At 53.1% G+C, this 12,294-nt stretch overlaps 1 protein-coding gene across 1 annotated transcript; it reads right to left on the bottom strand.

Moving 5' to 3' along the window:
• Positions 1-7,361: 7,361 nt before the first annotated feature.
• Evx1 (even-skipped homeobox 1) lies at positions 7,362-10,879 on the bottom strand. Its single transcript, XM_052722028.1, has 3 exons — positions 10,189-10,879; positions 8,440-8,696; positions 7,362-7,910 (listed from the first exon to the last, which is right to left on the bottom strand). The coding sequence occupies exons 1-3, from the start codon at positions 10,613-10,615 to the stop codon at positions 7,371-7,373; spliced, it is 1,224 nt and encodes a 407-aa protein (XP_052577988.1). The 5' UTR covers positions 10,616-10,879; the 3' UTR covers positions 7,362-7,370.
• Between the last annotated feature and the right edge of the window lie 1,415 nt (positions 10,880-12,294).

The following is a 12,294-nucleotide window of genomic DNA, read 5'->3' as shown; positions in this document are numbered from 1 at the left end:
AGTTCTCTGTTTGGTGAAACATGGAAAGTGATTTCTTTTGAAAACAGGTAACAAGTACAATTCCAACAGAAGATGGGCAACACTCACCGCACATACCCTTTCTTACCCAATTCTGAGGCCCTGGCCCTTGTCCACCAAGTCTCCAGGGAGGCCTGCTCCTCTTCTGCTACTCCCCAGCTCTGCTCTGTGTGCACGGTCTGCCCTCACTGACAATCTGCTGACTCCAGTCCTTTACTTCCTTTTTACAGTTCCGCCACACCTCCCTCCACAGCTTCTCTGCCACACAAATACACACCCCTTCTAGTCACTCCTTCAGACTCCTCTTCCTTTATGACACAGGTTTGGGAATAGTGGGGGACACAGGAACTGTTAGTCCACTCTCCAGTTTAAAAGCCACGTCACACCATGACTAGCACGTAGTAGGTCCTAGATATTTGCCAAATAAAATCCCCCTTGACTGAACTCTCTGAGATTCAGAAGAGACAGTGCAGAGGAAAAGGTGCTCCACTTTCTAATTCTGCTAAGGAAAATGGAGAAAAGAAGGGGAAAAAAAATCATCTGTGTGAAACATGTCCTGCTCATTTCATAGAATAGGAAAAAAAATGGACTGGGGAGAATAACAAGATGCTACTCCAACAGCTAGTAAGGGGCCATATTTCCTGTGTCCATGGAGGGCTAGTCACATGGGATACAAACATCCCTTACTGCCTAGTGCTGTAACTGGAACAGAGGAGCCTTGAATTCAGAACCAGGAGGTGTTTTCGGAATCCTTAAGCAGATTCCTCCGCGGATTTGACAAACACCTCCTACTGGACCTGCCTGTGACTTGGATTCTCAGTTTAGCAGATCTAGGAGTTGGGCGTTCAAGGGCCTCAGAGCTTCCCGTTTCCTCCACCTCAGTGCTCATGGCAGCCCTTTATTCCCCCCATCCTCCAGGCTCCAGCAGGCTAGCTGGCTGTGATGCAGGTCTCTGCTCCGAGGCTCAGCTCCCAGCGCCGTGATGAGGCGTGTTTAATCTTCCACCCGGATTATTTAACCTCCGCATCCTTGTTAACAAACAGCCATTATTAACGAGATGGGAGACCACATGGGGTTGGGCACCTACAGACAATGCAAACTCCCTTGGCTTTTCTGCAAGGAAATTCATAATCCTCAGCGACTTAGCCGCTCTAACGCTCCTGCACAGAAAACTGAGCAGAACACGCGTGTTCTGGACCCTTCCCCAGGATCCCCCCGAGGTTGGAGGATGCATCCTCAGCAAGACGGAGTTGCCACTCTCCCTTCTCTGCCTCCCTTGCTCGCTGCTCTCCCAAGGGGTTCCCACAGCGCGTTATAAATTTTACCTTTTCAGTGTGCAGGAGAGTCGAGAGGAGGCTGCGTCCCAGCTCTCGGCCTGCCCGTCCCCGAGGACACCAATTAAAGGCACTAATTGGACAGCAATACATCAAAGTCGCTCCCAGGAGTGGGTCCTCGGAGCGCCAGGAACCCGTTAGTTGGGCTTTTGTTTCAAATAGAGAAATACAGAAGAAGAAAATGAAAAATAAAAAATAAACTACCCCGAGGACAGGGCTGGAGTGCAGCATGGATTCCTCCTGTATTCTCAGGATCCCCTTGCTCTCCTCTCATCCTCCCGGCTCCGCGCAGGGAATGGATCTTCCCTGCTCCTGTGTTCTGAGGCTACCCCACTAACTTCCCCCTTAAGAGCGCCGCCTAGAAGGCTCTCTGTCTCTCCCCGGGACAGGCTCTTTTAGCTGGCTGAGATGAGAACCTCAACGTGCTAGTAGTACTCACCCCAGAGAAACCCATCTCCCTGCCAGCATCATGCCATGCCGGTCTTTCCTAAACAAGCCAAGGGGAGGAATAGACGTTCTGGGAAGGCACCTGTCCCCTCAAAGTCGTAACAATCACCCTGAGTCCATGGGTCCTGGCAGAGGATCTCCGGACAAAGGTAGACGATGAAATGAGCCTAGCCTCTTGGGAAAAGATTATTTCAAGATTTAGACTCAGGACGAGACACTTCAGGGTGGGGAGACTTGGGCGCTGCTCTCCGATGGGAAGGCAGCGGGAGTGTGCAGCGGGGAGCGAATCGAGGGGCCTACTGAACCAGGAGCCCTTCGCAGCCTTCAGTTTAGAAGGATGCTTAAATTAAGAGGAGACTGAGTCTGCAGAGATCAAAAACCACCAGCCACCTCCACTCTGTTCGCACAGGACGGCTTCTGCATCTCCACCACCAAGGCCTGAGGCCACCTGGCAGTGGTGGCCAGAGAAAGGCTGGAGTCACGCATAAGGGGAACTGAGACCTGAGCACAAACTGGGACCCTTGCGGGGAACTGTTCCTCAAGATGCAGGTTCCGGAAAAACTGCAGGCTGACACTTGCGCTAACGCAAGTACCTAAAGCAAGCCGGGGCCAGATGAGGAGATCGCTCGGGCAGCGACAGCGACAGCTACAGCGCACGCGCCCTCAATGCTCGGCCTCACCTGGGCCCAGGAGAGGTCAAAATCCACCTCCCTTCATGAGCGGCTGTGGCCGCTCCCTTCTCTCCAGCTGCCAGAGAATGGAATGGCTGCGTTTGATTCCATTTGTTACCAACCCTGGCATTTGTTTTCCATTTTATAAACGTTTCCCTTTAAGTAATTGTCCCTGTTAACGGCGTATACCTTTCAGCAGCCCTCACTGCGCTATAAATAATCTCGATGAAGATGTAAGGATATGACTTTCACAAGATTGGACAATTGATTCAATCTGTGACCCGCGATCGCGAATAATATTGGAAGGCTATTTAAACAGATGAAGGCCTAAATTGTCTTGCTTGTATCTGAATTAATTTCTCATTCATCATCATTATGAAGTGATTGGTCTATTCAAGCTCTTCAGCCTGCTGGAACGGAGCAGGATTTAAATGAGATTGTAACACAATTTAAATGCTTGCCGACTTTAACGAGGCCAATTGAGCAGCTGCAATAAATACAAATATTTTTCTAAACAGCCTTGTTTTAAATAATTACTTAATGCTTTCATGTTATTTTTAAGTGGCAATCTTTCTCCCTCCTGCTCAGAATATCACATACTTCTTTGCTGAGAAGGCAATTTTGGAAACGACTTTGTGTTTCTGTTTGTTTTGTAGATAGTATGATGGGTTTTATAGTTAGGATCTGCTATTTTTTCCCTAGGGTCAACATTTCGGGGTCCCATACATTGAGTAAATAGTGAGTTTGGCCTCAGTGTTTTTCCTCTTGCACTGTGATGTGCCCGGCCCTGCAGAACCTGGGAGGAGGGGAGGCAGGGGAGAAATTTGCCGATGCATCTATTCTCTTACGCAGACCTGTTTCAGCTGGGGATTGCAAACAAATCTGTGCAACCACACTTACAAATGACACCCTGAAGAGTGGCATTGTTTCTGATTTGTCCTGATGACCGTGATCATCTTGAACAAATCAGAATTCCAGCATATCCCAAAGGTGCTCCTTAGGAAGTTCAATCTTCTAGCAGTTTGGCTCTAGTGCAAGTCGTCAGGAGTGAGTGGAGACAAGCTGAGGATTTCTTTGTTGGGAGCTGGGCAGACAGAAAGAAAATGCTGTGCCACTAATGGCTGAGAGTGGGGATGATTAGGACACACACACCTGGCTACACTCTTTTTCTCTCCCATCCCTCACTGTGCAGGGAGAGGATGCTTAGCACAGGAAGCTAGTCCCACTTGGAGTATGCCATCCGTCTGGACATCTTCCACAACTGTCCACTGTGACACCCATGCTCTCAGGAGGACATATGGCAGCGGGTGTTTCCTCGGTTGGAGAATAATGGAAGCAACGGAGCAGGAGAAGCCTGGAGAACAAAGGGATCGTTTAAACTTCCATAAAAGCATTTTGGATGGAGGAGACATACTGTGGGGACCCAAGACTTCCACTTGGGGTGACTGTCTAGGGCTGTGTCCTTTGGGTGACAGGGTCCATGTTGAACCTCTTTTTCCTGCTGCCTGGAGTGTGGAGGACTCCATGTCTAGTGCATGCCTAGTGATTCCTTACAGGTTTGGAGTCTAGGAAGGTGACTCTGTTATTGGCGACTAGAAAAGCCATCAGTAGGATAGACCGTGCGATCAAACTGCAAAGACACCTCTCCCTCCCACCCCACCCCCCCGGCCCAAAAAAAAAAGTGGGGTAAGGATGGAAGAACTAAGTGATTTGCTATGTAACTGGGTAATTTAATGCCAGAGTTAGGGAACTGCTGGCCGGAATCATTTTGTCTTGGAGGCTCTGCCGAGCTCATCCGCTTTATCCTGTTGTTTAAAATGAGCATTATCCCAAACATATGCAATGCAATCAGTTTGGTCACACTTACAAGAACACGCTTTAATAAGGCAATCAATCACACACTAACAAGCCAGCGACGGACCCGGGCCTTGCGCACACTTGAGCTGCAGGGTGGTTAGTCTTACAGGTCTAGGCAAACCCAAGCTGAGCCCTGGACCTTGTTTCCAGACCTGCAGGTCCTGCCAGGACTCAGAAGCTGCAGGGGGAAACGAGTTGGAAGCGGAAACGCTAAACTTTGTTGAGCATGCTCTTGGGCTCAGAGCCCCAAAGCGGGGGAGGAGGGGAGATCCAGAACATGAAGCTTACAGGTGCACCCTCGTCCCTGGTTGATGCCCACAGCTCAGAGCCTCAGGCAAAATGGGATCATACCACGGTTCAGCTAAGACAAGACACCTAGAACTTAAAAAACAAAAACAAAAACAATCCCACATTAGGCCCCTTGCCTGGTCTGTCCTGCCCCTTATACAGAGTGAAATTGAAGCCAGAGATGGACAGTGTTTTCATAGTCAACGCTACTCTCCCTACCAAAGTGCAGCATGTCAAGCCAGATGGCATGGCCTGGTGCAGGCAGCTAAACTCTATGAGGGGTGGGAGGGCCATAGAGTGAGAAGTGCCTACCGCCAAACCGCAAACCCTGGCAAAAGGGAAATTTCATTATGAAGTAATGAGTAATTCCTCCTGGCAAGATGTATTGTTATATCTTCCACTTCAATTTGGAGGAAGAGAGGCTCAATTACCCAGAAAATACAGTCAATTAAAGGCTGCTGATTGGACACGAGGCCGGATCATCGATCTTGTACTTTCCAATATCGCTGCAGACACCTCATTTTCCCTCCCTATTAACTGAAAATACGCCTGGCATTAAGGCAACCCGCAGCCCATTTACCTGTCGCAAGCAATCTCTCCCCGATGCGGAGCAAGTGCAAAATTTGCTGGGATTTGGCACTGGGGAGCCTCTGGCTTTGGAGGGAACTTCGAGGGCCTGGGGGTGGGGTAGAATGGGAATACAGTTGCTGGGTGGAAGGCTCCATACAGGGTCCACTATATGCAAGAGGGCAGAGGGTGTTTGTGGAGTCGTGCCACCTGCCCAGCAGAGAATCCTCCCTGTTATGCTATGCAATCTAAAGCTTCTTAGCCTCGAGGAAGGCTCTTGAACAGGAATTCCAGAATGAGCCACTCTTGAGCAGGTGGGGGAACTGCTAAGTACTACCTGATCCTCCAGAGACCTTACCCGGAAGTCCCAGAATTCCATCCTTCAGATAGGATTTCCAGCATGTGGATGGATCACACTAAGACCGTCCCAACCCTCACCCAGCCACTTCCTCCTATGCTTGAATGGAGGCTTGACTCCACCAGCAAACACTGCTCTCTGCAGTGGTCCAGCACAGGTCAGGGCCCACTTATCTCATCTGGGGTTGGGCTGGAGGAAGGGCTCAAGGAGATGGCAATCCTGGGGCCCCCTATTGGAGCAACTGAAAGATCCATCCGTTAGTGGGGTGAGCCCTAGACAGACTCAACACTTGGGGGGGGGGGGGGTATCTATCTATCTATCGCAAGTCCCAGATATTTCCAGAACCAACCAAACACACACCCAAGGTGGCTAGAAGATAGTCCTCCATCTTCCAGCATGTCTGTTTGGAGCCTGCCAATGCCCAGCAGGGACTTAGGAGACCGACCCTTTTGTGAATCCATCTCTTTTATTCTTTCCCTATCCGTGTCCATGGTAGCTAAATTGGCAATTTGAAAATAGTAAATGTGCTCCCTGCTGCCAAAAAAAAAAAGTATTTATATTTAAATGCTAAAGTAAGAATTGTGTTCAGCTTTTATTGCAATATGGTTAACAAATCATAACAGCAAATTCTTTGGGCTGCAAAGGAAAACCCCAAACCAAACCAAATTCATTCCCTACAGGAAGAACCACTCCCTCCCAGTGGGGTGAAGCTTGCATTGGGTGATTAAAGTTGTCCTTTTCCTCAAACACTGGCTACGAGGATGAGCACAGGAGTTCGTGAGTGGCTCCCAAACAAACCCCAGTGAAAGGTATAGACGGGGTCCTCCAGAAGAGCTGGAGTTTCTACTGGCAACTGAAAGCCAAGGAAGGCCCTGTGGCCCTGTGAAGAGACAATGAGAGAAGGCTGTAAGAAGTCGACGCTCCCTAAGCTCTTCCCAGGGTGCCTTGTTATAACAGCTCAGCTCCCGGGTTGGTGGCCCCGCAGAGTGGTGATCATTGTTATACATACATTCAACATTCAAAAAACCCTCCTCACAGTTCACTTGCTAATCAGGGTGTGTGCTGAGTTAAGGGAGAAGAGGTTTGCCTCACAGAAGCTGCCTAGGGACCCTGCAGCTCCCCTGCCAACGTGAAACAGAAAGGGAGAAGGCTGGAGTTGCTAGTTGAGAGATCTCACAAAGCCCGAAATAGGGAAGGAGGTCAGAGGCTGGTAGAGGCTAGGACCGAAAGATGCTGTGTAATTGAGGCTCACGGAAGGTGAAACAGCCCCAGGTTCCTTGCCAAGGGGCAAGCTTCTCCCTAGCAGTAAATCATCTCTCCCCTAAATGGCTGGTGTGTTGCCATCAACAAGCCCCCTGCCATGCTTTGGAAAAGCTGGTGAAGATTAATCTCTACCTGCTCTGCATACACAGCATTTTGTTCCAAGAGACAGCGATTTCCCTTCTCAATGCTTGCCCTTGACAAGCGAGTGGGGGGGCCCAGGTGAAGGATATGGGGGGGGGGGTTGCTGCTGCTGAATTTTGTTTAGCTGTTGAACCAAGGCCTCCACCTCTGACAGGGTTGTGGTTTGGGTGTTGAATGGCAAAGACCGGCCTCCCCAGGGGAAGCTCTCACAACCTCTGCTTTCCCACCCCATCCCTGCTTCCAAGCAGCGACGGCCACTGCGGCTTCCGGGGCTCCTGGATCCTCTAGGCCGAGTCCTTGGTGGTTACCCTCCCCTTTCCCCTCTGCATCTGGGAAGAGGGGTAGCAGGTGGGACGCTGGAGGAGTCCCGAAGGCCCCCCCCCCACCCCCATGGCGTCCTGCAGCCGGCAGCCCGAGGGCAACCCCTTATCTGGTGAGGGGCACCTCCTCTCTCTGGTCCAACGCCACCGAGGAGGCCTTGCTGAGCACGGAGGGGGCGAACGTGAGGAAGGAGTCCGAGCGGGAGGTGGAGGCACAAGTGAAGTCCGAGGCTGCGGCGGCCCGCGGGGCCAGCCCATTGGCCGGGCTGCTGTGGCAGGCAAGGCAGGAGCAGGGGCCGCCGGCCGAGGCGCCCAGTCCGTGCGCTGGGCCGGGGTAGAGCGGTGGGTGGCGGAAGGCGCACAGCAGTTCGGGTCGCGGGTAGGGCTGCGACAGCACGCGGAACGTGTCAAGCGGGCGCAGCGGGCCACTGAAGGGCGAAGCGGCGGCCGAGGCCGCGGATGCTGCGCCCAGGCCCACCGGCGAGTAGTAGGGCAGGGGCAGGTGCGACGGGAAGGGATAGGGCAAGCCGCCCGCGGCCGCCGCGTGGCTCATCATGTACGTGTAGAAGGCGGGGTCCGCCGGGTGCGGCCACGTCATGGCCAGCCGCTGACGCTTGTCCTTCATGCGTCGGTTCTGAAACCACACCTGGGGAGAGGAGAGGAGGGGGTTGGATGGCTGCACGAGGCCCAGGACCAACTCGGGGTGGGTGTAGGGAAGCCATACCCACAGGGCAGGGAAGAGCCAATACCAACTCCTGCTGAACAACGGCAGGCCACCCACCGCCATCCCCGATTGAAACCCTCGGAAGGAGAATTGGGGACCCACTTGCCCTGCCCACCGCGGGTGAGGGTGCAAGTAGTAGGGCCTGCCTCCATTGGTCTGAGGAGGTAAAAGGCATTTCCTCCAGATTTACATTCCATGTTATCCCTGTCCTTCGAGAGACCTCCCTGTCACTCGAAGTCACCTGCCTAGTCTATTTGCCTAGGGAAAAGGACGGAATCACCTCGTGGCAGCAATCGCTGCCTGGGGACTGTCAAGGGGCGACTCTGCGTGTCCCAGATTGGAGAGCCCAGGCCCAGACTCCCCAGCGGCAATTCGGGAGATGAGCGGTTGGCATTTCCTCCTGCTAACCCGGGTATACCCCCGCCTCGAGCCTCGCCCTAGCCCAGCATACCTTGATGGTAGTTTCAGGAAGGTTTAGGGCTGCAGCCAGCTCGCATCTCCTCGGCCTTGATACGTAGTTCTCTCGGTAGAACTCCTTCTCCAGCCGCGCGATCTGCTCCCGGGTGAAGGCAGTGCGGTATCGGCGCATCTGGTCACTAGCACTGCAGGCCAGGGTGCCTTGGGAGCCGCCGCTGCCGCTGCTACCGTTGCTTTTGGGGACCTCGCTGCCACTGTTAGGACTGCCGCCCAGTGCGTCGGAGCCTGACCCTGCATAGGAGCCCAGAGCACACAGGTGGACACAGAGACACAACACAAATACAAACAATGCTGTCTTCGGGCTGGAGGAGGGACGTTAGGAGAACCCTTGAGCTACCTCAAGTCACTGGTTGGGGGGGGGGCCCTCTGGAAGCTTCAGGCCGGAGTTCTTGGATGATTGGAACAGAAAGGGTTTGGGGCAGGCTTAATGTGGCTGTTTGGAAGACCTGTACCTAAGGTATGCTGGGTCTATACGCTCCCTAGTCCTCTTTCCCTTCCTCTTGCCCCTGGGCACAGTAAAGGGCATACTCTCTGCTCACGTTGACAGGGATGGGCAAGGATGTGCTGGAACACTATGAACTCTTGAGGTTAGTGCATTGTAGATTGTTGGGCATGCAGTGAGCTTGGGTGTGTGCCAGAATTCCAGCACAGGTGTGAGAATGTTGCACATATTGCAGGAGTGGAATATTTGAGTATAGGTTGTGAGGACACGATATGGTAGAGAATCTGGGTTAAGCAGATGATGTGATGGTAGGGGATGGAGGTGGATTCTCAGCAAGGTGGTGTTGGCTGCCATGGCCTAGATGCAGGTGGTGCAAGCCTTTCCCACCCGTTCTCACGGCTCTGTGGAGGTGTGTCTACTGATGGACTCCTGCTACCCGCTTTTTTTCCCCATTCCTAGGAGTCATATTGTTGGTATCTATAGAGAGGCACCCTTCTGCGCTCTCCACCCCCACTCCCATTAGCCCCTGGTGAGAAGGAGTTCTGTAGTCAAAGTACCAACCCCCTAGACCCACCCCAGAGAAGGGTGGGGCTCTAGCCCCCTGCAGCTGCTTTTCCTTTGGGTGGAGAAGTGAGACAGAGAGAAAGGGGGAGGGGGAGGGCCCAATCCCCGCCTTTTCAAATGCAACCGGAGACCAAAGGCAATTAGACCATTGGGACCATTTCCGACCTGGCGCCGCCGGCCCGGGAAGTGACAAGGTAATTTGGACCTCTGACCGACGTGCAAAACTGGTCCGAGGGCTGCAGCACTCTGGAGACCAGAGTCGGCCACGATTTTACGGTCCTTTATATACTCTTGGCTTCCGCGTCTCCATGTGCCTTGCACCCCTCCAGTCACAAATTGCCCGGACTAGCGTTTGATCTTGCCCTACCCGATGGAAGGTGTCTTCCCGGCTCAGCTGAATCATTCCCACAAAACTCTGGGGGTTTGGGGGGGGTGCGTTTTGGATCCCTCAAGCCTAGGACTTGTGTCAACCCTGACATACGTCCAAGGCACAGCTGTCTCTCTCAGTCCCACCAATGCCATAACACAAGAGACACCCCCCCCCCCCACACACACACACACACCAAGGTGCAGAAAGCAAAATAGTTGTTCAGGTGCCCCCCACCCCCACCCCAGCCATCCTGCCCCAAGGGAAAGGAGTATCTTCCACCTGCCCTGAGATGAAGTAAAGTGTGGGCGCAGTGGGCTGACCGGGGAGCGGAGGGGCAAGGTGGCTACCTTTGCTGTGCTGGTACTCGGCGTTCCCGGTGGCGCAGTCCGGGGTGCAGCTCACCTCGATTTCTTCATAGAAATCCGATTCGGTGTCTGAGCTACTGGGTTGCCCTTGGCCAGAGAGGCTGTCCGCGGAGGAGACTGGGGGTCCTGGACCAAGCACGGCCGCTCCTGCAGACCGTGGCTCGGCGCCCAGCCCTGCAGCACTGCCTGCTAGTCCATCGACCGGCTCCTCCTCCGGGCCTCCCCCGCCACGCTCCCGGGCAGTCGGAGGGCCGGCTCGCGGGCTCAGGCAAGCGTGGGGCACCATCTTCTCTGGCGGTTCAGGCAGCGGGCTGCTCACGGCTTCGGACAAATTAGAGACCCTCTTACCAACCAGAGTGCCAAGCTGACCCCCATCCAGAAACATAACCATGTCCTTTCGGCTCTCCATCCCCGGGCTCTCCGGAGGGGGGGCGGGAGGGGGGAAGCCCCCAAGTAAGCTCCTAACCCCAGGCTCCCTGGGATCTTGGCTGAGAAAAGGAGCTAAAGAGGCCAGGAGACTGGGAGGGCGCCGAGTAGCCCCAGCGCGCTGTCGACGGCGACCGCGGAGATGGCAGTGGGGAGCTAGGGTCACCTTGTGATGCGAGAGCTCCTCTGTGCCGCACCGCCTCTGGGAGGAAGCCCCATTGCCCTCTTCTTTCTAAGCTGTCATCCTACTGCTGCAATCGTCATTACAGTACCGCTGGTGACGCCACTCGGCGAACGCAAGTGGATAAATAGAAACGTCTGCCACAGCGAAGATGAAAGGAGACCCCGCAGCTAATGGCTCGGCAGTGATGCGCCAGGTGTGGGCCTCGCTCGAATGGGGAGGAGAGTGTGAAAACAGAGAGAGACACACACACACTGAGAAAGGGAGACACCCAGGCAGAGAGGATGCAAATGGAATTCCGCAGACAGAAAAGGGAGCGCTTAAGGCGCGCTGCGAGTGCCACCGGGGCCGCGGGACTCGGTAATTGAAAACGCTTTTGAAATTTTATTTTATTGTTGTTTTGACTTCTATTTTCTTAACTTGGTGTCTCGATCTAACACTAATGGAAGAGTCCATAGCTGCTCTTTAGAAGCTGCTTACAAACCCGGGCTCTCTGAGCATTAGTGCAACCGCCTGTCCTTCAAGCTGGCTTCAAAAAAATTTTTTACAAGCTCCTGAAAAACGTACCCCCGCCCCAAGTTGTCTGGAGAGCTTGAGTCTGCGGTACCCTTTTCCTCCCTCTTTTCCCCAACTCCACCTGTCTCCTTTTTGAGAACCAAAGTTTATATTTCTTCGCCAAGAGATAATCTTGTTTCTCTCTTTGAAAACTGGCCTTGGGTTCTGACCATGGCCAGTTTTAAAATTCCATGATTTAAGAAAAAAAAAAATCCCTCCCCACTCAGAAAACCTGGCTTAAAGTCGAAGTGTTCGATGATTTGTTGTTGTTGTTGTTAATTTTCTCCCCTTTCTAGATGGCCTGACATGACTTGGGGTTGGCTATTCATAGAAGAAAACATCTTTTGGTCCGGCTGGTCTCCAGGCTATTAAAGGTATGTTGGGTGGGGAAAGGGTCTGAGTGGTCTTTCTTTTCCTGCCTGTGTTTTAGATATTTGTTCAAAGGAACGAATTCTGCCACAAAAGATTTTTTCTAAATGAAAAGACGCTGGCCATGAGGGGCCCTACCATGCTGGCACTGAAGGACCCCTGGTAGGAAAAGGTGCTGGCCTTCACTGGAGGTTTTACGGTGGTTGTGGATGGAATGGAGTGTGTGGCAAATGGCATCAGCAGGGTTTGAACTTGGAGGGTCCTCTCCTGGGCTCTGCCTCCAAAGCTGGAGGTAGAAGGGAAAGTCATTGAAATGTACGGGGGGGTGGGGGGGGAACCAGGTGATCAGGAGCTGGGGTAATCCTTTGAGGAGAGAAGGTAAACTCCTAGGATCTGGGGTTGTGGAATTCTGGGACTTGGTGTTTGGGAGAGAGAATAGACTCTCCTTGGGAGCCTGGCGGGTGGGCTGGGTCTTTTTCACCTTTGAGAGCCAGAGGTGAGCGCCTTCTGAGTTGAGCTCCTCTCTCTCTCTCTCTCTCTCTCTCTCTCTCTCTCTC

Source organism: Peromyscus californicus, unplaced genomic scaffold, assembly GCF_007827085.1.
Source record: "Peromyscus californicus insignis strain IS unplaced genomic scaffold, ASM782708v3 Scaffold_6__1_contigs__length_162567912, whole genome shotgun sequence".
Taxonomy (NCBI): domain Eukaryota; kingdom Metazoa; phylum Chordata; class Mammalia; order Rodentia; family Cricetidae; genus Peromyscus; species Peromyscus californicus.
Note: the sequence above shows the minus strand (reverse complement) of the source record. Positions and strands in the feature narration are given on the sequence as shown.